We start from the raw sequence: 27644 nt of genomic DNA on the forward strand, positions 1-27644 counted from the left end.
TATTTAGAACTTCTGAGAACTCTTACTACTCAGTTTGTTAGCCTTCTCATAACTGGATCCTTTCCCTATAGCAATTAGAATGTTTATGAACATTCTGTGGCATCAGAACAGCCCAGACAATGTCTGGTGCTCAAAGGTCTCTCTCTCTCTCTCTCTCTCTCTCTCTCTCTCTCTCTCACTCACTCACTCACTCACTCACTCACTCTATCTGACCTGTGTACAGATTTCCTTAGTTTGGCCTTTTGTTTGGTTTACTGAAAATTTCCTACACCAGATTAAATTTAAAATGAAACTGCCCCAAAGCATTTCTATGATAACCTCATCTATGTTTTCTACATTATATGGTTGCTGTTTCATTTTTGTATGTAAAATCATTATTCAAAGTGGGTGCAACTTTTTAACTTCCTTCCCGTTAGAACTACTAATGTGCTGATTTGGGTTGTTTCTGTGGTCTTGTTTTCTTGCAGATAACGCAGCTTTCATCATGTTAGGAAACTCTTTTTTTTATTCTTGTCCTTCATCAACCCCAGATGCTAAACGTCACTCTTCTTCTTCTTCTTTCCCTTCCTTTTCCTTTCTGCAGAGAGCAGGAGACACAGTTGGTGGAGATTCTGAAAGGTAACTAATATTTGCCTTCTTGCCATTCAAATTGTATGTAGAGACTTGCTGCCACCTGTATTGACTGAGCTTTGACAGTGTGCTTGTGATTTTTCTGCCCCTCAAGAATATTGCATTTTGCAAGAGAGAGGAAAACCCCTGCACAGTTTGCCAAACAGCAAGAGGTAGATAATGAGCAGAGTTCAAAACCTGTCTGGATTGTGTCATTGGATGATTGCATGAGAAGGAGGTGGGCATGGGATAGCAACAGTTAGAAGTGTGTGTGTGTACACAAGCACACACACATATATTAATATGGAGCAAATACTCATTTGTTTACTCTGATCTTTGAACTGCAGGGTTGTATTCAACTAGGTCCTTCTCAGAGTAGACCTACTGAAACAAATGGACCTAAGTTAGTAATGTCTATTAACTTCAGTGGGTTCACTCTACATTGGATTAGCATTGAATACCACCCTTTCCTTTTGACTTTTTAAAAAATAATTAGAGTTGTATCCGCTACTAGTCTTACTCAGAGTAGACCCATTGAAAATAGTGGACATGGCTTATTTACGTCATTGGGTCTACTCTGAGTGTTTCTTAGTTGGATACTTTATTATTTATTTATTAAATTTATACCCCGCCTTATAGCCCAAAGGCCCTCAAGGTGGCTTACAAAAAAACACGAACATAATACATCAATAAAACATAATACATCAATAAAATAATACAGTTCACAAGATTAAATAACAATACATCCTTTAGTATCTTCAAAGACGTTTACAACAGGGGATTACTCCACCGAAATGTTTAAACCTTTTTCTTTTCTTTTTAATATCCGGAGGGGGGGACCCTCATTGAGAATAGTTGTGTTTAATGTTCTTAAAGTCACAACACAACTACATGGGCATGCTGCATTCTATTTCCTTTTTTTTCATCTGGGGCTATTTTTCCTTGGTTGAACAATATTTGCAACTGGTCATTGGAGAGAATTTGTGATGCATATTGGGGTTGAGTCTTTTGCAAAATACTAAGATCCTGTGGCCTCAAATCCATTTCCTCAAGATGCAATGATGGCCACCAACTTGGATGATTTTAAAAGGGGACTATTTATCATCATCATCATTACCCGCCTTTGATCCAAAGGGCCTAGAGTGGGTTACACTTACAACAATTTTAAAATATGACATTAAAAACAACCTAAAATCCCAAAATGGGGGGGGGGTTTTCCTAAAAATACATGTTTCAGGTGTCAAATTAATGAGCTTAAAGGGTCGTTGGCTGCTAGTCATCATGGTTGTGTACTACCTCCAGTGTCAAAATATGCCTCAGAGTACCAGTTACTGGGAATCGCAAGCATTGCACTCAGGTCCTGCTTGGGGGCTACCCATAGGCATCTGGTTAGCCACCGTGTGGACAGGATGGGCCTCTAGTCCGATCCATTCAGGCCCTTCTTACTGGAGGCTAGCCACTTTCCAGAAGGTTTTCATGATGTTTGGGTGTTTTATTGTTGTTATGTTTTTACTGCTCTTGAGAGGGAAGAAAATCTGCTGTCCGTTCTGCAATGTGTCCAACATTTTTTTGGCACCAGTTCTGGGCTTCTATCCAAAATCTTCTAATTGAGAGCGAGAGGGGGAAGGGAATTTCATATGTGAAGTGAAACGAGAGATGCTTTATTACTAAACGTTGATGGCAAAGAATGCTTAGTATTCGTTTTGCATATTTCCTGTGAAACCTACATACTTCACATATTTAATCTCAATAATCCCCGTGAAATCCTTTATAAAGTAGGCCTGTGTATGTTAGAGATGGGGTGGCGGAGGCCTTGGTAACCTCAGGGTTTGATTGTTGCAATGTGGTCTAAGAGAGGCTACCCCTGTGCCTGGTCCAGAAGCCGGTACAAACTGCTGCAGCTAGACTGTTGATGGAGACAGGCTACCACCAGCACAGTGCTTGAAAGCTTGCACTGGCTGCCCATATGTTACCGGCCCAGGTTCAAGGTTCTTGCATTAATTTACAAGGCCCTTAGCAACTTGTGTCCAGGATATCTTAAACCTGATCCCTTGTATCCCTACACAATGACTGAGATTTTGGGGGGAGTTTCTGTTCATGGCTTCAGCTAGAAGCCATGCATTCAGTGTTGTGGGCCCAAGCTTGTGGAACTCCCTCCCAACTGAAATTAGACAGGCTCCCTCTTTCCTGAACTCCAGGCACACGACAAAGACTTTCTTGTTCTAGCAGGCATCTTAAGGGAGTGTTTGAGTTTATGATGAATATTTATTGGGTTGTCTTCAATGAAGTCCTACTCAGAATAGACCCACCGAAATTTATGGACCTAAGTTAGTCATGTCTATTAACTTCAATGGGTATGCTCTGAGTAGAACCAGAGCTTGGAAAGGTACCTTTTTTAAACTACAACTCCCATCAGCCCCAGCCAGCATGGCCACTTTTCCAAGCTCTGAAGAAATAACATTGGATACAATCTATTGCTTTATTCTATGTGTGGTTTATTTTTATGTACACCCTTTAGAGATAATAATGAGTAAGTGGTATATAAATGCCATACGTACACAAATAAAGACTAAAAAATGGAAATGGACTGCCTTCAAGTCGATTCTGACTTATGGTGACTCTATGAATAGGGTTTTCATGGTAAGCGGCAGTCAGAGGTGGTTTACCATTGCCTTCCTCTGAGGCTGAGAGGCAGTGACTGGCCCAAGGTCACCCAGTGAGCTTCATGGCTGTGTGGGGATTCGAACCCTGGTCTCCCAGGTTGTAGTCCAGCACTCTAACCACTATGCTGCACTGGCTCTCAATAAAGACTAAAGCTTTACTAAACCATCCAATGATGCAAGGCTGAGCTGAGATCTGACCCAGAGAAGCCTAGCTAATAACCTATAATATAAAGTGAATGCAACAGGACAAGGGGCTTTGAAATAAGTGCAAGGGTAGCAAGCATCAGAAGCCAACATTTCTGGGCACCTGCTGAGGCCCACAGTGCAGGAGGGAGGGCACCGCTGACCTCCAGAGCATCCTGGCCCTGCTGTTTCTTCCCTTTGCTGTTGCTGCCCCTCTTCAAGCATATAAGGAGTGATAAAAGCAAAGAGAAGGTACTTCTTTCTCCACTTGTCTTGCTCTAACCTTCTGAGGCAGTGGATTGGGCACAGCAGGCGAGGGGAAGCAAATGGACTACAATGACAGTGCTGTAAGGTGGGCCAACTGAAGTGGGCTTACTGAGGGAGGGGGCCCCACTGAAGGCATCCTGGCCAAGCCAAACACCCACAAATCTGCAGTCAGTACTGTGGGTAACAGCAAATGATTCAGAGCCGCCCATTATGCTTCAAGAGTTGGGCTGTGATTCAGATCGGAAGTCTCAGTTTTTTATTCTTATCCAAAGCTACACCTACATATGTATGTAATAGGGTTGCCAGGTTCATGGCCTGAGACTGATCCTGTATCTTTAGGAGAAGAGAAAGTCAGGCAAGTGCAGGTGGTCTTGCAACCCTGTAATGGGAAAAACCACAAGGTGGAATTCTCCCTCCCCCCTGCCTAACTTTTAAAGATGAAGAAGACCTCTTGGAGGCTGGGCCTGGCAACCAAGAGGTCTTCTGTATCTTTAAAAGTTGTGCAGGGGGAAGGGAGAATTCCACCTTGTGGTTTTTCCCATTACAGGGTTGCAAGAACACCTGCACTTGCCTGACTTTCTCTTCTCCTAAAGATCAGAGCTTGGAAAAGTTACTTTTTTGAACTACAACTCCCATCAGCCCCAGCCAGCATGGCCACTGATGGGCTGATGGGAGTTGTAGTTCAAAAAAGTAACTTTTCCAAGCTCTGCTAAAGATACAGGATCAGTCTCAGGCCAGGAACCTGGCAAGCCTGGTATGTAAAGATATGACAGGACACTTGAATTTTGTGTGCATGTATACACGTATGCACAGTAGAAAGCACAACTACATTCTGCCACCCTAAACAGTTTCCAGGCTACCTTTGGAAAATATACCCTCCCCAAAGCTGAAGAGTATTGACGTGTCAAAGGGGGATTTCCACACCCCCTCCATTCTGTTGCATATGTCATTTATCCTGTTTTCAAACATATGTTCCTGGCCGCTACTGAAGATTTTTATGTTCCTGGCTGCCACTGCACAATATTTCTCTTCCAGCCTCAGTCCAGCTCAAACAATGTGAAGGGTGAACTCCTGTTCTGCCTTAGATGTGGCGTGGCTCGCTCTGCTAGATTGCTGGTTATTCTTCTGAGATAAGTTTAGTGTTGTGATGGTTTGAGTGACAGGTGTCAAAATGCCTGTTTTTGGCATTGTTTCCATTATTCAGGAGATCTTGGAGTAAACATTAGATGCCTTTGTGAGGGAATTTGACAAATTTATGGAGGACAGATCAATCCGCTGCTATTAGCTGTCATTGCTCTTTATGGTGGCACTTGTATACGGCCAACATAGAGGATGAAGGGAGTATAAATTTGCATAATATTTGCATATGCTGATTTGTATGTATAGGTGCACACTGAGAAATGATTAGTATAATTTAGATATATAATATAGTACATCTCACCTACAGATGGACAGATCTATTCATTTGGTTCTCTCTGGTTCCCATGTTCCAGTATTAAACTCAGTTCTCCACATTTCTGCATCATAGAATCATAGAATAGCAGAGTTGGAAAGGGCCTATAAGGCCATCAAGTCCAACCCCTGCTGAATGCAGGAATCCCAATCAAAGCATTCCCAACAGATGGCTGTCCAGCTGCCTCTTGAATGCCTCCAGTGTTGGTGAGCCCACTACCCCTCTAAGTAATAGGTTCCATTGTCATATGGATCTAACAGGTAGGAATTTTTTCCTGATGTTCAGTTGAAATCTGGCTTCCTGCAACATGAGCCCATTATTCCATGTCCTGCACTCTGGGACGATCGAGAAGAGATGGCAACCTTTCATGTACTTGAAGAGTGCTATCATATCTCCCTTCAGTCTTGTCTTCTCCAGGCTAAACCCTGCCCAGTTCTTTCAGTCTCTCCTCATAGGGCTTTGTTTCCAGTCCCCTGATCATCCTTGTTGCCGTCCTCTGAACCTGTCCCAGTTTGTCTGTAGATTTATTTATTTATTTATTTATTTTATTACATTTTTAAAGCGCCCTATAGCAACAAGCTCTCAGGGCGGTGTACAACAGTATAAAAACAGGTTAAAATACAAATGAACGTATAGACTATAAAAGATATATAAAACAAAATTAAGACAAGAATAGATTAAAATTAAAATTTAAATTTTAAAATGCCTGGGCAAAGAGGTAGGTCTTTACCTGGCGCCGAAAAGATAACAAAGAAGGCGCCAGGCGTATCTCGTCAGGGAGGGCGTTCCATAACTCGGGGGCCACCACTGAGAAGGCCCTAGCTCTAGTTATTACTCTCCGGGCCTCCCTGTGTGTTGGAACCCGGAGAAGGGCCTTCGACGTCAGGCGCAGCGAACGGGTAGGTACATAGCGGAAGAGGCGTTCCCCCAGGTATTGCGGTCCAATGCTGTTAAGGGCAGATGAGGCCTAACCAGTGCTGAATAGAGGGGAACTAACACTTCATGCGATTTGGAAACTATACTTCTGTTAATGCAGCCTAATGTAGCATTTGCCTTTTTTGCAGCCACATCACACTGTTGGCTCATATTCAGCTTGTGATCAATGACAATTCCAAGATCCTTCTCACATGTCGTATTGCTGAGCCAAGTATCCCCCATCTTATAACTCTGCATTTGGTTTCTTTTTCCTAGAACTTTGCATTTATCCCTGTTGAATTTCATTCTGTTGTTTTCAGCCCAATGCTCCAGCCTATCAAGGTCCCATTAAATTTTGTTTCTGTCTGTAAAGGTATTAGCTGTGCCCCCTAATTTTGTATCATCTGCAAATTTGATAAGCATGCTTTGTACCTCCTCATCCAAGTCGTTAATAAAAATGTTGAAGAGCACTGGGCCCAGGACTGAGCCCTGTGGTACCTCACTTGTTACTTCTGCCCAGTTTGAGAAGGAACCATTGATAAGCACTCTTTGAGTGCGATTCTGGTGCCAACTGTGGATCCACCTGATAGTTGTTCCATCCAGCCCACATTTAGCAAGCTCGCTAATCAGAATATCATGGGGCACTTTGTCAAAGCTTTGCTGAAGTCTAGATATATTATGTCCACAGCATTCCCACAGTCTACAAGGGAGGTTACCCGATCAATCTGCAGGGTGTTGTGTGGGTTTTTTTAAAAAAAAAAACCTCATGAAAATTCTCCAGCATTTTAGTGCAAATTTCTCCTGATAAACACATTTTTGAAGGCAGTTTTGACTAATGCAACCATTTCTCATCATACAGTGCAGATTTGCATGTTATTTTCACTCATACAGAATATAGTCATTTTTATGCACACTTTCCCCTAACCTATGCAGTTTTGTAAACATTGTTTGCATTGTAAACAATATAAACATTGTTTGCAGAACTGCATTGCAAAAAATGAATAAGTTCAAATTTCAAAGGATGGCTGTGTTTCGGTTCTCATATTCTTTTGGAAAGTGCAAATTTGGTAGATTTGGTTTGCAATGTGAACTGAACTGAATTTCTCACCCATCCCTAACCTTATCATAGAGGAACAGACTTTGACCAGGTGACCTGTGTGCCTATTCAGTATGGCTGACCACTGGATTTAGAGAAAGCCTGAACCAAATTGGGTTGATTTGGGGGGATATGGGCTTAAGCCAAGGTGGGTCAAAATAGCCCCAGATCATCCTGGGTCAGGGCTGTCAGGGGGCGGGGTGCCGGGCGGGAAGCTGATGAACAGAGGATTCAGTCCTTTGGGCTGCAGGGTGCACCTTTGCAAGTGCCTTCATGTGGGAAAGCCACTTACAAAGCAGCACCCCACAGGATTGAACCCTCCCTGCTCTCGGTTAGGAGGGGGGAAAGGTGATGCTGTGTTTAATTAGAATTTTTAAAACCCTAATTAAATATTACCCCCATTCCCATATTGATTTGGGGTCAGATCCAGGGCAGGGATGGTGGTCCCAGGTCAGCCCAATCTGGTTCTGGATGGGGGTGGGGACTGTGCAGAGCCCTACTCTTCAATCTGCCGTCTAAGTGCTAACTTCAAGCCGTGTGCTCTCATTTCTTTGTCTTTGAACCAGATTTGGACTGGGCAGCCTTTCAAATAGGGGACTTTCCTCTGCATATTAGGACATAAGGCCACCTTATTACTCTATGGAATGCTCAACCCAGATGCTGCTTGCAGCCAAGTGTGCTCCCCCTCCTCATCAACTGTTTAGTCAAGAGCAGCTGAGAGGGAGAAGGGCTATAGCGTTACATAAAGTGTGCAATGGTAGCTCCTTCCTCTGCAAGAAGAGCTGCTGGAAGAAGTCAAAGCAGGGGGTACTATGTCTCAGTAGAGGTCCACTTGTTTCCTTGCAAATATACAAAAAGTTGCCCATGCATGTTGCAATTGCATGCACCCAATTTTTGGGATGCAGTTGCATTTGAATTTATTATTTGCATTCTTCTGCCAGGATTACCGAGTTCCTTTTGCCTTTGCTGTTGGGACAGATAAAGGGTTTTAGAAAGTTTTTTTAAAAAAAATAAAGGTGAAACTTGCATGGAGTGGAATGACAGGGAATTAAATATATGCCTCTGATTCCATGGGAAACAGCAGTGTGTCTTTGTGTGCTGAAGGGTTACTATGTGTGCATCTGGACCCGCCTCCTATTGCAATGCAGCCCTCAGCGGCTTTCCAGCAGGGTACTTCAGCCCTCGGCCCCTAAAAGTTTCTCCACCTTTACTCTATGGAACCTCCATATTCAGATGCAGTGTACCTTTAAATATCAGTAGCTAGGAGTAGCAACAGGAAAGGTGTTGTCTTTGACCCTGCTGGTGGGCTTTTCAGAAGCAGTTCAGCCTCTGTGCAAAACCAGAGGCTGAGCTCAATGGACCTTTGGTCTGATCCAGCAGTGCTCTTCATATGCTCCTACACTATTTAGTTCTTATGTGCAGTAAACTAAATTCCAGCATTCAATCTGTTGTAAAAGTAGCCTCATCGTATTGAAACTCCCAAGGAGGCTAAGTGTCAACCAGTTCAACAGAGGTTAAGCATTTCACCACACTTGCATCCAAAAAGAGCTGAGGGACTTCCCTTTTTTTCTGCGCTCCTGGAAAGTGATTTCATCTCCAAGCCTTCACAAAACATATACAATGAAATTTGAGGTTGATGCGTTTCAACTGTTTGCCTGCCCTTCAGAGAGCTCAGGCTTGCCACTTCTTTTGAATGGGTGGCACAGTCAATCACAGTTCCGTTAAGGCAGAAAGAAAAACATTTGGTATTGAATGCTCTGGGCATTATGTTACTTCTTGCCCTCAATGTCGAAAACCAAAAATATAGGCTGAGATCATGTTTTATCACTACAACTCCGCCAGATATTCTTAGCAGGCATTGGTTATCTTGAGGGAATAGCTAGGGTTCTGGGCACAAAGAAAGCATTTTTGAAAAATCCTAAAGTAAACTTCTAGTAAAATAGAAGGAACACTTCCGTAAAATTTTATGCCTGAAATAATGGAGGGTGTGGAATGTAGAAGAGGTACAAAACGTGCATCAGACATTGACAAAGAATTATTCCAAAATCCATAGTTGGGTCACCAGGAGGCGGGGAACCTCTGGCACTCCAGATGTTGCTGGACTACACCTGCTATCATCCCTGACCATTGGCCATGCTGACTGGGGCTGATAGGACTTGGAGTCCAACAACACCTGGAAGGACACAGGTTCCCCATCCCTGCTTTATCAGAACTAACCAAAATGCCACAAAACAGCTTTTCAAGGTTGGAAATGTTTGTAGCTCAGTGGAAAGGCACCTGCCTTTCATGCAGAAGGTCCCAGGTACAATCCCTGGTGTCTCCAGGTAGGGCTGGGGAAGACTGTTTGAAATTCTGGACAGCTGCTGTCAGTCAGAGTAGACAATACTGAGCAGGCAGTTTCCTGTTTAAACTGTCCAAAATTCTTCATCTGACCGGTAGTTACGCAAAACAAATGAAAGAAAGAAAAACTGGCTTGAAGTTGATGCCACAAAGTCTGTATCTAGTCACAGACTCACAGGGCTTATTCACATGGGAGCATTACTTGGTACTACAGAAGCTGTTTTTACTTCTGTTTTCTATTTGGACCATCCACAGTAAGGGCTCAATGCCAGCTGCAAACACAGTGTTTTCTATTCACACTGGAGGGTAAAGATCAATCACGCAGTTGCCTAATGACTACTCCCTCTAATTGAACATTTCCACTCCCTCTAGTTTCCTGGTAACTGAGCATGCTCAGTTAGTTCTACCAGTAAGTTTCATTTAAAAAAAAACTAACCTGGAAGTGTAATTATTTGTGTTTTCACTGGTACAACATAGCTGAAATACAAATCTCTCTTTGAGTATCATTATGTTTTTGCGCAAAAGTTAGGGGGGAAAGAAAATAAAGGCACAGTTTGCAGCAACTTAAAAAATGCCAGCAGAACGGGAGAGAGCAGCCAGAAGTTACTCTTCAGCCTACAGGAAATGAAATGAAAGAAGGGAGGAGGAGGAGGGAGTGGGCATGGAGAGGGGAACGATTGACACACCCACCTAAAAGCGTCAGAGCAAAGCGTCTGCAAGCACTAGAGATATACCCTATTATGCAGTCCTTTCCAGGCCATTCTTGTGAGTCCCTTTTGATTGTTTTACTTGAGGGTTCAGATAAGGCAATTACTGAGCAAGTGGCAAAATTCCTGAATTTGGCCATCCAGACTAGACCCTCTATGATTGTCAACGGTAATCAAATAATTTGAGTTGTTATATAACCCAGTTTGTTGCTGCTTGTACCCTGTGTTACTATGTAGTCTTATTTTATAACTCCCAGTATTATGCTTTGTATTTGTGGTCAGTTGACTGTAAATAATAAAGATTCACACTAGAGATATGGAGTGAAGACATTTTTTCCTTCCCTGTTCATATTATCAGAGGATTGGGTTAGTATGGATTTACAGGGGGGAAACTGCATGATAGCTTCTGTTTGCCAGTAACATCATGTGAACCAGTACCTGGCATCTCCAGGTAGGGCTGGAAGACACTCCCTGCCAGTCAGTGTAGGCAATACTGAGCAAAGTGGAGCATGGCTCTGACTCAATGTCATGCAGCTGTCTATGTTCTATGCATAAAGGCAATTTTTAAAAACACTATACATATTTTTTTTAAAGTTTAACACAACAGGACTTACAGATCCAAGACAAGACAACAGAACCAAGATAGATCCCAACTAGGATAAAGATTGGGCCCTGGCCCTGAGGTTCCCCATTCTTGGTCTAGATCAGCCTTTTCCAACTAGTGGGCCACCAGATGTTGTTGGACCACAACTCCCATCAGCCTCAGCCAGCATTGCCAATGGTCAAGAACGATGGGAATTGTGGTCCAACAACATCTGGTGGCCCATTAGTTGGGAAAGGCTGCTCTAGATCATCTCCCAGAATGACAAAAATGGGCAGTGCTTTACATTACAGTGGTGTCATGGGTAGGTAAACCATTATGCGGAGGCTGCTTGACATGTCCCTTTGATCGCCCTGGTCCTTACTCTTATTCTTGAGTGATCTGCCGTTCAGTGTTGTCAGAAGAATCTGGTTTCCTTTTTCCTAACTTTCTCTACAAAGCTCATTTTTCCCCATTTAATAAGAAATGTAAATTACCTTGTTGAAGAGGCAGACAGAGACAAAACAATTTCGGCCTTGGATTAGGAACACATCTGAGGGACCCTGCTGTGTTGTTTAAATGAAACAACTTTTTTTAAAAAAACTTTCATTTTCACCCTAATTAACACTGGGTGAACTGAAGAAATACTGGCGCTGCGATTACATACATGTTTGCCCTTATTGTGAGCATAATATATTTATTTACAGGAGCCGTGTGTGTTTCGTAGGTTGTCGCCAGGTGGCCGTCCAAATGAATAAGAAACCCTTGCTCTTTGTTTTCAGCGTTGCAATCAGAGCTCTATTAAGATTTCTTTATAAGCATGCCTTGGAAGCTCATCCAGCCTGCCCACAATGTACCTATCTCTCCCAAGAGTTCCTTGTTCTCACAATCATCCCTTATTTGACCTTGCACTGAAACCTGTCCTGCATTCCGTACAAACAAAACACACAATTAAAACACATACAAATGATCATTAAAATCATGCAAGAAAGCTCAGCAATAACAAAATTAGCAAAACAACAGCACAGAACAATGATGCAGGTGGAAAGACATCTCAACCAAGTAAAGAGATGCTTCTTGAGCAATTGTTGAAAACATACAATGATGGTGCAAGACGCACCATCAGAGGAGAGATCATTCCATAAATGGGTCCATTGAGGCGAGGAGAGAGGGTTGCAGGCTTAAACACAGATCTAGGAAAGCCAGGTTAGAATCCCAGAGACAGCATCTTCACATTTGAATAGGGAGTGGGAAAATTTGATGCCTTCTCTTTCATTTCTTCCCAGTCCCATTGCTCACCACCCTTCTCTGGCAGTGCTGGGGTCAAAATGAAGTCCCACTTGCTTCAGCAGGAGGAAGAGAAGGACTAGATCTAACAGGCTTAAGCTATAACACCAATCCCCACATGTATAAAATTATGCATGGTATGGTTTTCTCTCTCATAAACCCACCGTCATCCAGTGAAGCTGAACGTTGCAAGATTCAAGACAGATGAAAAGAAAGCACTCCTTCACAAAGCACATAGTTAAACTATGGTGTTTGCTCCCACAAGAGGCAGTGATGGCCACCAATTTGGATGGCTTTAAAAGAGCATTAGACAAATTCCTGGAGGCTAAAGCTATGTTCTTCCTCCACGGTTGGAGTCAATATGCTCTGAATGCCAGTTGCTAGGAATTGGGAAAGTGATGTTGTGTTCAAGTTCTGATTTCGGGCTTCCTATAGGGATCTGGTTGGCCCCTGTGAGAACAAAGATGCTGGACTAGATGGACCTTTGATCTGATCCAGTAGAGCTTTTGTTATGTTCTTGTGTTATTATAAGAAGGTAAGTTTTGGTTGAACACTAAGAGAAGCTTTTTAATGGTAGGAGTAGTTTGACATGGGAACCAGTTGTTGAGGCAGGTGGTAAGTTCTTCCTCCAAGGAGATCTTCAAGGAGAGGTTGGAGAGCCTTCCGTTGGGGATTCTCTAGCTCTGAATTTCCCACACTGAGCATGGAGTTTGACTACATGGCCTACAGAATCCCCTCTAGTTCTAGGATTAGCTGAAATTCTCAGATTTAAGCTTGAGACCCTGAGAATGGACCTAAAAACCTGAGTCTCAGGGTTGAAGCCTGAGACCTGACAACCCTGTGCCTTATCCACAAACTGGGGGCTGGCCCTACCATCTCAGGCAACTGGTTTGGGACCACAAATTGTTATTTAATGTCTTGTTGTTGTATTCTTGCTTCCAGGGAGAGGAATTTGTGGGACTTTGTGTCTCAGGTGCTAAGATAATTTGGCCAGGCATGGATACTGATAATCTTGATTTGGGAAGGGGTGTGTTGCTATCTGCTGTGCCATCTCAGGCAGCAAAATGCCTTGGGCTAGCCCTGGCCACAGGATCAATAAGTCCTATCTGTATAGATTGGCACTTCACTTCCCACCAGTTGAAGGGACTTACAGTCTGACCATGATGATGCTGATCCTCATGGTATGTACGTGTAGATGTCATAATCAGGATAAAGGGGATTCGTGATGAGGCCATTTTTGGTGGTATATATGTAGTAACCATAATGTCTACTCCAACTTTACAGGCTTGTAATAATAATAATAAAATCTGTCTGCAGAGCAATCTATTGTGTGCCTAATCAGATACAGAGATGAAGGCAAAATTAGATTCATTCACATTTAAAGGTGAACCCACCTAATTCACACTTTCCAAAACAATATGCAAACCAAAACACAAGCTATCCTTTGAAATTCACACTTCTCTGAATTTTGCAGTGCAGTTCTCAGGCCAAGTAATGTGCACAAAAAATGCATATACTAAAGTAAGTTATGCATAGAAATGCATATATTGGTAAAAAACAGAGCTTGGAAAAGTTATTTTTTTGAACTACAACTCCCATCAGCCCAATCCAGTGGCCATGCTGGTTGGGGCTGATGGGAGTTGTAGTTCAAAAAAAGTAACTTTTCCAAGCTCTGGTGAAAAATAACATAAAACTCATTGCATTAGGGGAAATTGCTTCAAAACTGCTTATAAAAGTGTGTGGTTTAGGAGATGTTCCCACAAAAATGCTGAGGAATGTTTATATAGACTTTTAAAAAAACAAAACCTGAACTTAAGCTCGGAAAAATGAGAAATTGAGAAAAACCAACATTATCAGATTCACCCATCCCTACTCAGATGTGTCACTGCGTTCAATGACACTTTCTTCCAATTAAGCAGGTATAGGATTGCAGCTTAAATATTATCATCAACAAATGTATTGTACAGTGGAGTTGCATCTTACATGGGGGTTATGTTCTAAAGTCAGCACATAAGGCGAAAATTGTGTATAGTCAAAATTACCCGTGTACTTCCATAAATCAGTAAATCCCTCTTGGCAGACTAGAATGAGCTGGACATAATGTGCAAGAGTAAATTCTGGGTTCACACAAGGAACCTCCATTCTACTTCCTGTTCTGTCTTAGAGTCAGCCAAAATCTAACATCCCTTGAGCTTTGGTTCCGTGGCACTAACAGACTTCCCTCAGCGAAGAGGGATTTATGGACTTATGAATCCAGGCGGCATGGATTTTCATCCAAGAATAATGGCCCCTTAGTCATTCCATTGTCTTGCTGAGCACGTATAGTTGAATTCATGTAAGTTAAATTTGCATATGATGCAACTCCACTCTTGGCGTTGATAATCTGTATACTGGAAAATGTTTTGGTGTTTATTGTTAAACAATTAAAATAAGGATAAACAACATACATTAAGAAAGTTACAGTATGATTATATAAAAACCTTTATATTATGTACAAACCTTTAAATAGAATTGTTTTTTTTAAATGTCATGATACGACAAGCTTTCTATCCTACTTTTAAACAATACCCCGTTAGACGAAAACCACGCAAAATGCATCCTTCCTCTCAGTTTGACCAGAAATCTACTGAGTCATTGGTATTGCTGCTCAGTAGCTCTCCAGTCCAAAAGCAGCAGGAAGCAGACGGGAAAAAAGAGGTTTCTCAATCTCAGCTGGGTCCCCTCCACCAGTGCCTCAGGCATCTGACCCTGCAAGCTGGCTCCTTTGTTATTGCTGCTAATACCGAAAAAGGCTGGCAAAGAGGAGAGAATTCTCAGATTAGGCAGCATGGGAATCCACATGGCTGAAATTGTGCCCCTGCAATAAAACCACGGGCCAGAAGCCAGCAGTTTTTGTGGATTTGATCCATGATTTTGAAGCAGCTTCTGCTGCTCGGGTGAAAACCCTAGGACCCTGCAGATATCAGGAAACCAAATAATCTCCAGGTTGTGTCACACAATCCAAAGTTCAGGTCAGGTGCAGTGAGCACACCTGGGGATGCCTCAGCCAGTCGCCCTCAATATCCTGCATCAACTACCTTTGCTTCCACTAAGTGGGAATCGGTTCAAAGCTGTCAAAGTATCCCTGCTAAATGCCGTAACAACAGCTTGGAGCCATGTCTTGGAACAGCGTCAAGATGGGGAACCTGTGGCCCTCCTCGATGATGCAGTACCACCCTTCAGACACCAGCAGTGGTGGCGCTGCAGCATGGCAAAAATCAGGCTCACTGTTCCTCTTGGCTTGCAAGTTGCTGTGCTGGTGTAGGTCAGGGAAACGTTTCCAGCCTGAGGGCCATGTTCCCTTCTCGGCAACCTTCCAAGGTCCAAAGGCCAGCAGAAGCAAAAGTGGGGCAGAACAATGAATGTTAACTTTATCTTTGTACGGTAGGCTTGTTTCTGCACACCCTTGCTCAACCCTCTCTGTCCTCCATCCAGGCAAGCAAGCATAATGATTCTTGGATCAGAATTCAAGGGCGCATCCTAACCAAGCAAAAGCTCTCAAGGAGGGTGCAAAGCAGCTCCATTGAAGGGTGTGGCCTGGAGAAAGGGGGTGGGGGCCAGACAGAGACACCTGGAGGGTTCCCCAAACCTGACATAGGCAGTAAGTTTCCTGGGCCCTTGCACTGGAGACTGTGATTGGGACATCTTGGTTCTTTACACCCATGGCGAAGATGTGCACATTACCAGTGGGCCAGGATCAGATTTCTAATGTGGTGATTCCACTTCAAAAACAATTGCAAGTAATTCAGAACAGCAAGGTCTGGGAAGACATCTGGGCAAGGAGAATTTAAGATGCTTCCCTTTCCATGTATTTCTTTGCCAGAGGCTTTCAGGACCATCTGACATGTCTTGCCTCCATAGGGGTGAAACAGTACAAAACCCACATGTGTGTGACAACTCAGTTGAGGATTTCATGGATCCTAAAGATCCCTGGGCCTCTTATGCACCCATTGCAAAATGCACACAATGTCTCCAACTGTATTTTCCCACAGGCATATATTTTGCTGGTTCTAGCTGGATGGGATCTGTGTTTGAAGTTTACATTTCCTGCATAGATGTGCTCTCTGGCTATGAAAAAGCATTGTGTGTGAAACTGTTCATGGAGACATTCTATCTTCTCCAGATGATCAGGCCTTTCAACAGTCTGTTAGCCAAGTGCACGCTGGAAGCTTACAAGAGGTTCATGTGATCACTCTGCAAAGGTTCAATTTTGTATTCCAGTTTTGTGACATGCAGCAAAGTCTCAGCAGGCTTTTGCCCAGTCGGGGGGGCAGATGTACATTGATTGTAAGGGACGAGGTAGAGCATTGGAACTGACAGATTCCAGATGGGACAGATGAGTGATTCCAGAAACAGAGCACAAAGGACAGTCAGTAAATACCCTGATGGGACTGAAGCAAAACTTCTAGCAACCTCATGGGCAGTTTGAAAGAGCATCAGTGAGGCCAAAACGTGCAAAGGCCATTAAGGATGTCTGAAGCACAACTCCAAAGTGGTGTCTCCCAGTCTTTTAGATACCTCTTTCTAATACAAGGTTCTGGTTCAGACTGATGGAACCCATAGCAGAGACTGGTGGGTGCTGTTCAGCTGGGGAGGACTGTTTTTGCTGTCACGTGCATGGTTGAATCTGAAGATTTTGGTTTCTCTTGGTTCCTAATTTTTCCAGTCTTCAGTTATCCATGTATCCTGATCAGTTTGTGAGTTCTTTTTTAAAAAAGTCCTCCTAAAAATTCAACAGCACTTTATTGCAAATTTATCTGAATATACATAAGTTTGCATGCCATTTTCCCTAACACACACATTTTTGCAGAGCTCTTTTCCCTGAAATGTTATTTCCACTAATACATACTGCAAAGTTCAGTGAATTTTGCAGGATGGCAGTGCTTCAGTTCGCATATTGTTTTGGAAAGTGCAGATTAGGTAGATTCACCTTTAAATGTGAATGGAATTGTATTTCTCCCTCATCCCAAGTCACATGTGGCATTTCCTCTACCCACGGGGTTCCCTCCAAGGAGTTCCCTCCAGAGTCTCACAGTCATAAGGATGTTGTTACCTGCAACAAATGTGAAGTCTGCAATGTCAGGAGCTGCTGAGCCTGTGTGCAGCTCCCCCATGTGATGAGCCAACAAACTGCCAGTGGCACCTTCTCAGTGAAGTACCTTCAGGCCCTAGACTGATTCCATCCGTCCAAGCTACGCTAGCCATTGGGCAGGAAGGAGTATAAACAGGAGCTTCCTGTTTCAGCTGAGCCTTGCTTGAGCAAAATGGTCGTCCTGAGTGTGATCCTGTATCCAGTGAAGACTGGTATTTCCGATGTCAGTAGGGCAGTGAATCCACTCTGGATTTTAGCCTGAACTTTCAAGGAACTGTCCAAGGTACTTAAACCTATTCCCAAAATAAGTTCCACCAGTTTCCACTGCCTGTGTCTTTTGGTTATCCTTTCATCTTGGCTGCTCCTCAGTCCTGCCTCCTGGTTTGTTCTCAGGTTCTAACCCTAATTACTCACTTTCCCATACCTTCTAGTTTCCAGCTCCTGGCTCATCTTAGGCTGCTGTCCACAGCCCAATCCTGATTGTGTGGGTGTAGGGAGGGACATTCCAAATATTCCCAGAAGGAAAACTGGTGATGCACAGACACCCCCAGCCCCAAAACAACAGACAAATCATCTACACACACACTCCAAAACAAATAAAAAGGGCAAAAGAAAGCTGGTCACCTGCCCCCCCAAAGGCAACCCCCCTCAACAAAACAACCCTCACAACCAAAAAACTTCCCCAAAATTTAAAACTTGGGATGGGCAGGGAGCCTTGGTATACACCAAAGGGGGTGTTGTAGTGGCCACGAGTGCCAAGTTGGGAACACAAGTCTTAGATGGCATCTGTTTGTCTGCTGTTCCTGGCGGGATTTTATTTTGTTGCTATCTTAAATATTGTATTTGAGCTTATTCTTGTAATTATATATATTTTTAATTTGATATGCTGCTTCGAGGGTCAGCTCCTTATTGTTGGTGTGGGCAAAATGCCTGATGTGGATCCCCCTCCCTATGTGAGCCTCCTTCCTTGACATTGCCGCTCCAATCCCCTGCCCTCACCCTCTGGGCCCAAACTTTCACAGGGCAAGGCAAACAGAGGCTGTTGAATCTTCTCCTTGCTCTTTCATTTGCTTGCCTTTATTTTATGTGCTTGTGTATGCATTATTAAATGTGTATCCCACCCTTCCTCCCAAAAGAGCCCAGGGTGACAAATACATAAGCGATAAAATAATTAAAATGTCTAAAAGCAATTCCAATACAGACGCAGGCTGGGAAACATCTAGCCTTGAAAGGCTTGCAGAAAGAAGATCTTCAGTAGGCACCAACAAGACGATACAGACAGCACCTGTGTAATATTTAAGGGGAGGGGGTCCCAAAGGGCGGGTGCCCCACCACTAAAGGCCCGATTCTTATATTGCGTGGAACATAACTATTAAGATGGTATCTGCAAGAGACCATAGTGATCGACTGGGTATATAAGGGGTAAGATGATCTTTCAGGTATCCTAGACCCAAGCTGTGTAGGGCTTTGTACACCAAAACTAGAACCTTGAACTTGGCCCAGTAGCTACTTGGCAGCCAGTGCAATTCTTTCAGCAGCAGCACAGCATGGGGGTGCTATCCTGCTCCAGTGAGCAGTCAAGCCTGGGTAGAGAAGGTGAAGAGGCAGCAACAATACAGAGAATAAGGAAAGTTGTCCTGGAGCTCTGGGGACTGGTGGTGGGTTCCTTCCTGGACCATGGCCCTCAGCAGATGCCCAATGACAGCAACACCGGCCCTGATTAGAAAGGCTGCATTGTTGTTATGTGCCTTCAAGTCGATCATGGCTTGTGGCAAGCCTATGAATCAGTGGCCTCCAAGAGCATCTGTCATGAACCACCCTGTTCAGATCTTGTAAGTTCAGGTCTGTGGCTTCCTTTATGGAATCAATCCATCTCTTGTTTGGCCTTCCTCTTTTTCTACTCCCTTCTGTTTTTCCCACTATTATGGTCTTTTCTAGTGAATCATGTCTTCTCATGATGTGTCCAAAATATGATAACCTCAGTTTCATCATTTTAGCTTCTAGTGACAGTTCTTGTTTAATTTGTTCTAACACCCAATTATTTGTCTTTTTCACAGTCCAGGGTATGCACAAAGCTCTCCTGCAATACCACATTTCAAATGAGTTGATTTTTCTCTTATCCACTTTTTTCACTGTCCAACTTTCACATCCATACATAGAGATCGGGAATACCATGGTCTGAATGATCCTGACTTTAGTGTTCAGTGATACATCTTTGCATTTGAGGACCTTTTCTAGTTCTGTCATAGCGGCTCTCCCCAGTCCTAGCCTTCTTCTGATTTCTTGACTATTGTCTCCATTTTGATTAATGACTGTGCCAACATATTGATAATCCTTGACAAGCTCATTGTCCTCGTTGTCAACTTTAAAGTTACATAAATCTTCTGTTGTCATTACTTTAGTCTTTTTGACTTTAGTTGTAGTCCTGCTTTTGCACTTTCCTCTTTAACTTTCATCAGCATTTGTTTCAAATCATTACTGGTTTCTGTTAGTAGTATGGTATTGTCTGCATATCTTAAATTATTAATATTTCTCCCTCCATTTTTCTCGCCTCCTTCATCTTGGTCCAATCCCGCTTTCCGTATGATATGTTCTGCGTACAGATTAAACAAGTAGAGTGATAAAATACACCCCTCTCTCACACCCTTTCTGATTGGGAACCAATTGGTTTTTCCATATTCTGACCTTACAGTAGCCTCTTGTCCAGAGTATAGGTTGCGCATCAGGACAATCAGATGCTGTGGCACCCCCATTTCTTTTAAAGCATTCCATAGTTTTTCATGATCTACACAATCAAAGGCTTTGCTATAATCTCTTAAGCACAGGGTAATTTTCTTCTGAAATTCCTTGGTCCATTCCTTTACCCAACGTATGTTTGCGATATGATCTCTGGTGCCTCTTCCTTTTTTGAATCCAGCTTGGACATCTTGCATTTCTTGCTCCATATATGGTAAGAGTCTTTGTTGTAGAATCTTGAGCATTACTTTACTTGCATGGGATATTAAGGTAATATTCCAAACTCAGAGGAAGGCAATGGTAAACTACCCGTGAATACCTCTTACCACGAAACCCTATGAACAGAGTATCCATAATGCCCCCTCCAGGATGCACACCTTAACGTGGTGAGGGGGTTTGAGAGTGTTGAAGAAGCTGAGAGCAATGCCATCAGGAGTCTAGACCAAGAGGCTAGACTCCTAGCAGGGGCACCCAAGGCAGAATGGTCAAAGCTGAGACACCAGACTAAGATGCATCCAAACTCAGAGGAAGGCAATGGTAAACCACCACTGAATACCTCTTACCACGAAAACAGAGAGGCTGCATATAGATGTCTAAATAAAGAAATTATGTATATTTTTGCGGTACATATAAGCTTTTAGGAACGTGCTATCATTTGCATTAGACGGATGTAGCCTTATGAATGCAAGTGATCTGAAATAAATTTAAGAGGGATCTACTTAAAGGCTTTCATTTTGGGAAGCATGAAAAGTCATCTGTTTCAACACCATTGATATTGCAACTTCAAGTAATAGCTTTCCCTTGGACAAGCACCAATTTGCAACTATTTATTATAACTGGACTCTTAATTACTTGAGAGGCAGAGAGGCACAGGATGCTCATATCAGGGAGGCTTCTGCTATAAATAGCCAAGAGAGTGAGACAAAGAGAACTTGCTGGAATGAAAGAGAGAGAGAGAGGAGGAAGAGAGTCGTGATGAAGGATTTATTTTATGTTTGTTTCACTTATTCCCAGTATTTCTTCTAGTTTAGGAAGGCCAACAAATATGGCTATATGGGGACCTCCCACTAGAATGTGGGAGAAATTAGATTTAATTTGCATTTAAAGGTGAATCCACCTAATTTGTACTTTCTAATACAATATGCACACTGAAACATTGCCATCTTTTAAAATTCACACTTGTCTGAATTTTTCAGTGCACCTCTCCAGCCAAGTAATGTATAGAGAAATGCATATACTCAAGTAAACAGTGCATAAAAATGAATATATTTGCAAACATACAAAAATGCATGTCACTTGTGCAAAAATCTGTACAGAAGGTAAAATTGTGTACAAATATGTGTATGTTAGGAGACATTTGCACTAAAATGCTGATGAATTTTCAGGAGGGCTTTTTGAAAAAACAAAGAGACTGATGTGAACATAAGATTGGAAAAATGTGAAACAGAGAGAAGCCAAAATTGTCAAATTCACTCATCCCAATCTTCCACACACTTACCTGACCAAACTTGCTTAGCTTCACAGTAGACCTATGTAAGCCTGCTTTCAAATTATCCTCATCCAAATCTCCCTGTGATGTTTGGAGTTCTAAATTGACCGGTCTCATATCCAAAGTGGAACCAATGCATTAAGGATCCACCACTGATCTGCTTTGTTTTTGTGTTTAATTTCTGACTCTTGTACAGAGCAATGTGCATGTATAGTTCCTTCAGTTTGTGTATTTCCCACACTCTGAATTCCTGATGTGTGCAAGCCTACCCAAAAGTAGTCTTGATGCCATCTTAGATATTTATGTACAGTTGTGTCAAGATTCTTTTTTTGCAGGAGTTGCATGCTGCACATTAAGTCAAATTCCCAAAGGAATCTTGATAGGATCACATCAGGATTGCTTTTTTGCAAAGTTTTATCAACACATGTGAGCACATCGGTGGCATTGGAGGGGAGGGGAGATGAAAAGGGATTGAAAACCTCCTCAAATGACCATGCTCTAAATGTGAAACTGTAGGAATGCTCCTAGTGAAACTGGGATTCAGGAGAAGTGGAACGCAGGAACAGAACATGAAACAAAGTGGTGGTGGATTACAGAAGGGAGATGGAGAAATGCATTCATTAGGAACAAATAAAGCAGCCTTACACTGAGTCTTACACTCCTGTAGCTCAGTATTGTCTACACTGACTGGCAGCAGCTATCCAGGATTTAAGATGGAAGACATTTCCGGTCCTTCGTGCAAACCTACCTAATTTGCACTTTCTGAAACAATATGAGAACCAAAACCCAGCCATCCTATGAAATTCACAGTTCTCTGAATTTTGCAATGTCTTTCTCCAGCCAAGTAATGTGCACAGACCGTGTATACTAAGGTAAAGTATGCATAAAGTGCATATATTAGTGAAAATACCAAATACAAATTATTTACATTAGGAGGAAACTGTTCTGCAAACATGTGTACGTTAGGCAAAATTGGATACAAACATGTGTGAGTTAGGAGAAATTCACAGGAAAAGTGTTGATGAATTTTCATAAGGGCTTTTTTTTAAAGCAAAATAATGTAGAAATGAGGAGGACTGAATTTAAGGTTGGAAAAAATGAGAAATTGAGAGAACCTGAAATTGGCAGGTTTGCCCACCCCTGCCTGCAAAGCTGTTATCCTACAGAAGAGCCATAGTTCAGTGGCAGAGCATGGAGAAGGCCCCTGGTTCAAACTGTGGCATCTCCAGGCAAGTCTGGGAAACCCTGCCAGTCAGAGTAGACAATACTGAGCTATATGGCCCAAGGGTCTGACTTGGTACCAATGCAGCTTCCTGTAGCCCTAATTAGTGCCTATTATTATGTTGCCTTCAGTTCTTGCTGGAGGCACTTGGTATCCACCTTCTCATTCCCAGCCCCCAACGCCTGATGCTAGCATTAATAGTGATCAGCTAATCAGCTTTGAGGATTGTTAAACGAGATGCTTTCCCATGAACCAGTTACATTTTCCTAGGCTGATCTTCCCCCCCCTTGAGCTTTTCTTAAAGCTAGTGCTTTGAACAAAGACTTTTTCATGAGTTTGAAATCTGCTTTACAAACCAAAGCAGCGCACATTGCATTAAACAACTTGGAAGACCTTGAGCGGCCCTGTTTTCCTTTGACTTGGGGGAGCTGTCACTTGTGTGGTTCGAACTGAGCAGGTCTGAGAACTACCTTCTTATTCATTGATCCAGATCAACGACTGTGTGCAAGAGAGACATGCTATGTGTATAAGCGCCATGCTCAGGCGGGCAGGTAAATCAGCAGGCAGTCAATGAGCAAATAAACCATATTTATTATCCATTCAGATTGTATTTGTCTGAAGTTATAGACTCTTTTCTTTTTCTCAATCTCTCTCCAGGTATGTGAGTTCTGCCATTGAACGACAAGGAGGCACATCTATGAGGAAGGTAAATCCTTGCTAAATGACTGTTGCATCCTTAGAGCAACAATTCATTGCTATGTTTTGATTTAGAGCGATCCCTAGATTTGTGTACATTGGCAAGTACATCTGATAATCCAGTGTATGAGTGTTGTTGTTTTTCAGGCAAGGGCTAATGCAGATTTTCCCAGCTTATCCTGCAAGGTGCTGCCGGAATGATGGATTTGTAAGCCTTGCCATTTCCTGAGACTACAAGAAATGCTTATCAGGATTACTCCACAAAAGAGCAATTGAGTCAAGCATGAAGCTCCCAATGCTGAATGCTTTCGAGAAGCTGACAAACAGGCATTATCCAATGTATTTGTTCCGTTAGCGCAAGATTTTATGCTTGCACAACGGAACTTTTCCCCCTTTCCTCCCCCTTGTGCATGCCCCATGCCTTCCCCAGATCTGCTCTGGAGTTTTTTGGGGAAAGCCCAGAACAAATTTGGGGGTCGCTGGGGGGAGGAGAGGGGGGAAGTTCTGTTGTGCAACTGTAAATCTGTAATGAGTCACTAAGTGCTAGATTGGATACAAGCCAATGGATATAGCTGTTCAATTGCTTCTCAACTTGGAAGCTCCATTTTGCTATTACAACTAATAGACATTAATAACTTGAGGCCTGCATCAAAATGTTGCAGTGGATCCTTCCACCTAAAAGTTCAGGGTTTCGGCCAGCCATTCCCTCTGAGCTGCACATTCCACTCTCTGCCCAATTACTTTTTCCTTTTCCTGCTGTCATATTCTGTGGTTACTGAGCATGCTCAGTCCTTATTGGGGTGGGTATTATATTTTTGGTTCTTCCTTAAGATTTTGTTTCTTCAAAATATTTTGTACACCTCTGTGCTTTTTTTGTTCCTGCAGTCATGCCAGTACTTTTCTCAGTGGCCCATGCTAGCTGCAAACTTGGTGACACTCACCACTTGAGTTCACTATTAGAAAAAAATGGGATTATTTTCCTAGTTCTCTTTAAAAGCTACCTGTGCTGCCAGCCACATCTTGTGGCAATTAATTCTGTAAAGTGATGAGCCATGTGATGATTTCCCCCACCCTAATCTGTTTGCCCTAGTTTTCTGCCAACAGTCTCATTTGGATAGACCTGAGTTCAAGTATCATGAATGATTTATTATTTATTTATTTTGACCATGTATATACCTCTTATATTTAAATAAAACTCTAAGTGGTGTGCAACATAAGTCAAAACATGTTAAAACAGCAGATACAGAAAACCACAAATGATAAAATACAATTAACCGAACAAAACATCCTCTTTGGTATCAACTTATAGTATAAACATTGGATATTAAATTAAGTACAAGAAATACAAGGAAAAATCATAATATTTCCATCTGTGCACCCTTCATAATTCTCCAAACTTCTGTTATGTTTCCTTCTAGTGATCCATGTTTCCCTTCAACAAAAGTACCCTAACCTCACAACTTTTATTTGTGGCGGTACTTAGTCACCCTCTTGTGTATCTTCTCCAGCTCAAACTGCACCTAGTATTCCAAATGTGAGCCACTGGGCTCTGTAGATGTACCTAATAGCATTTGTACTCTAGAGTTGTACTCTGGAGCAGGGGTTCCCAAACTGTGGTCCATGAGCTTCGCCCAGGTGGTCTGTGGCATATCTCCAAAAATACAGTTAAAAACCATGCGGCACCTAGCATAGTATAATTGCTACAACACGCAGAAAAATCATTAAGTAGGCCACCAAGACCCTCAGCAATTTTAAGGGGTCTGGGGGGGGGAAATGTAGGGACCGCTGTTCTAGAGCATGCCTGGAAGGAAAAGAATGGGCAGGTAGAAGGAAAGCAGTGTTGTAGCCAAATCTGGGCAGGATCTTGGGGTCTGGCTCTGGATTCTTCACTTTAATCCTGCCTCATATATACTGGAGCTCACAAATAGCAGTCAGAATGTTGTGAGGGTTCAATACTACTTTCACAGATAAATTCTTCCTTCAAATCACAGGGTGAGATTCAATGTAGCACAAGCAGATGGCTGTTCATGCTACGAGGTTCTCCTCCCCCTGCACATCACCAAAATCTTCTCCGGAGGGTTAGGAGACCCTCTGGAACAGAAGCGGGAAGAGGTAAAATTGCAAGTCCCATTATTAAGGAGATAAATTTGATTAAGTTCATATTTAAAGGTAAACCTTCCAAATTTGCACTTTCCAAAACAATATGTGAACTGAAATGTAGCCATCCATCAAAATTTGCATTTCTCCAAATTTTGCAGTGCAGTTCTCCAGCCAAGTAATGTGCGCAAAAAATGCACATACTGGATAAAGTGTGCATTAGAATGCATATATTATATGAAGATAACATACAAAATTACATTGTATTAGGCAAAATTGCATACAAAACATGTTTATTAGGAGAAATCTGTGCAAAAATGCTGACAAACTTTCATGAGGACTTTTTTAATTAAAAAATGCAAATTTCTGAAGAAATGTGAAGAACTGAATCTAAGATTGCAAAAATGAGAAACTGAGAGAACTTGGACAGATCTTTCCATTCCTAGCCATTATGTAAGTGGATTTCCATTGTGCAAGTGGGCATACAAAGGTGGATGTTGCCTATAGACGCCATCTCCAGTGGAGCTCTGATTTGAGTGCATTGAGGCTCTGCAGGGATCCACTTGGCATAGAAAGGGGAGAGGGGCACTTCTTCCAGTATTTAAACATCTCTCTCCTCTTCCTGGCTGAGGAACTTTTCACTTCCTTTGCAACATTTCTCAGATAAAAATAGAGAAACTGTGTGTGTCTGCAGTCCTATACCCGCTTACGGTAGCAAATTCCATACTTTAACTACGCACTGTGTGAAGATGTACTTCCTTTTGTCTGTCCTGAACCTCCTACCATTCAGCTTTGTCGGATGACTCTGGGTCTCAATGTATTACAAGAGGGGGAGGAAAAAACTTCTCTCTATCCATTTTCTCTCACAATAGATCCAGCTGGTTCTACTTATTATAGGAGAGCTGCAATTCAAATTCACATTCATCCACATTTTACTCTTTGGCAAGGCCATTAAGGAGTGAGATGGAAAGGAAACAGAGTTCTGGTATTCTGTTTCGCCTGTTGACGGTGGGCTTGAGTCACGAGGGATCCTCCCCTCCTCAGATTTAAGTTCTAGAGACCTAGACGAGGGATTTGAGAGTGAAAGAACTCCAGTGTGCATCCTTGGGCCCTAGTGGGACCCTTGAAAAGCATCTTCAGTGGCTGTCTAAGTGGCAAAATAGAGGCTGTGTTTTATCAAGGACAGAAATCTCAAAACAGGCTTTATTCCTAGTCAATGGAGATAGTTGGGACGTATGTACTGGAGAAATCTCAATCTCTTAAGAGTGACTGCACACTCACATTAAATGCAAATAACTGTACAAGTGTACAGCTCAAGTATTTGTGTACATAGGTACGCAGACTGTAAACCCTTTGAATCTAGCGTGTGGACACCCCTTATGTAATGTTCAACGAATGTACAGTCTGTGTGCCTGTGTGCACAAATCCTTGAGCTGTACACTCAAGCAGTTATTTGCATTTAACGTGAAGTTATTCACCCAATAGCTGAGCCATACAAATCAACAAGTGTACACTCTTCCACACAAACACTTGTACACAGGTAGAGACAGCTTGCACCTGTGTTCAGTGTAACATGTGAACAATCCTCATGTGAGTGTGGGTAAGAGAGAGATGAGAAGAACTGAAGGACAGGAAAGATGGGGCAGGAGAGAGGGCGACTAAGCCTCTTAAAATCTGGATCAAGCCCTCTTTAAATAATGCAGCTGTTTAGACTGTCATTCTGCCAGATCTCTCTCCCTCTTTTTTTGGATGGGCTTTGCCAAGGCATTTCCCTGTGGTTTTCTTAGGCATAAAATCCAGCCCTTCTTAACATACACGTCCAGATGCTGTTGGAAAGAGTCAAGGCAAGGAGTGTGCAATTGTGAACTGATGTTGCTACTTGCCAGGAGGGTGCTAAGGGGGGGGGGGTTGCTTCCTCCAGGCTATTCTTTATGGAGTGAACGCGGGATAATTAGCTGAACCGTCAAATGCTCTGAACAGAAGGCCTGGCGTTTTCATCGCCTTTGCAGTGCACGGCTTGCATTTTAAACTGTATTCGAAGTAATCGAGAGCAACATTGTGTCGCAAAGTGCGCAATTAGGTAGGCATTCAGGATTTCAAACAAGGCACAAACTTTGAGAGCAGCTGCTGATAACATTCATTTTCTTAAGATTTGATTTGTGTGGCTTCTGAC

At 42.6% G+C, this 27644-nt stretch overlaps 1 protein-coding gene across 2 annotated transcripts in view; it reads left to right on the forward strand.

The window, feature by feature from the left end:
* LOC133371393 (connector enhancer of kinase suppressor of ras 2-like) overlaps positions 1 to 27644 on the forward strand; it is a 463521-nt gene that overhangs the window by 367256 nt on the left and 68621 nt on the right. For both annotated transcript variants that reach the window (XM_061598777.1, XM_061598778.1), the window contains exons 14-15: positions 584 to 618; positions 23336 to 23384. In XM_061598777.1, coding sequence (XP_061454761.1) covers positions 584 to 618; positions 23336 to 23384 — 84 coding nt within the window. The remainder of the gene's footprint in view (positions 1 to 583; positions 619 to 23335; positions 23385 to 27644) is intronic.

Source organism: Rhineura floridana, chromosome 16 (genome assembly GCF_030035675.1).
Source record: "Rhineura floridana isolate rRhiFlo1 chromosome 16, rRhiFlo1.hap2, whole genome shotgun sequence".
In the NCBI taxonomy this organism is placed as follows: Eukaryota; Metazoa; Chordata; class Lepidosauria; order Squamata; family Rhineuridae; genus Rhineura; species Rhineura floridana.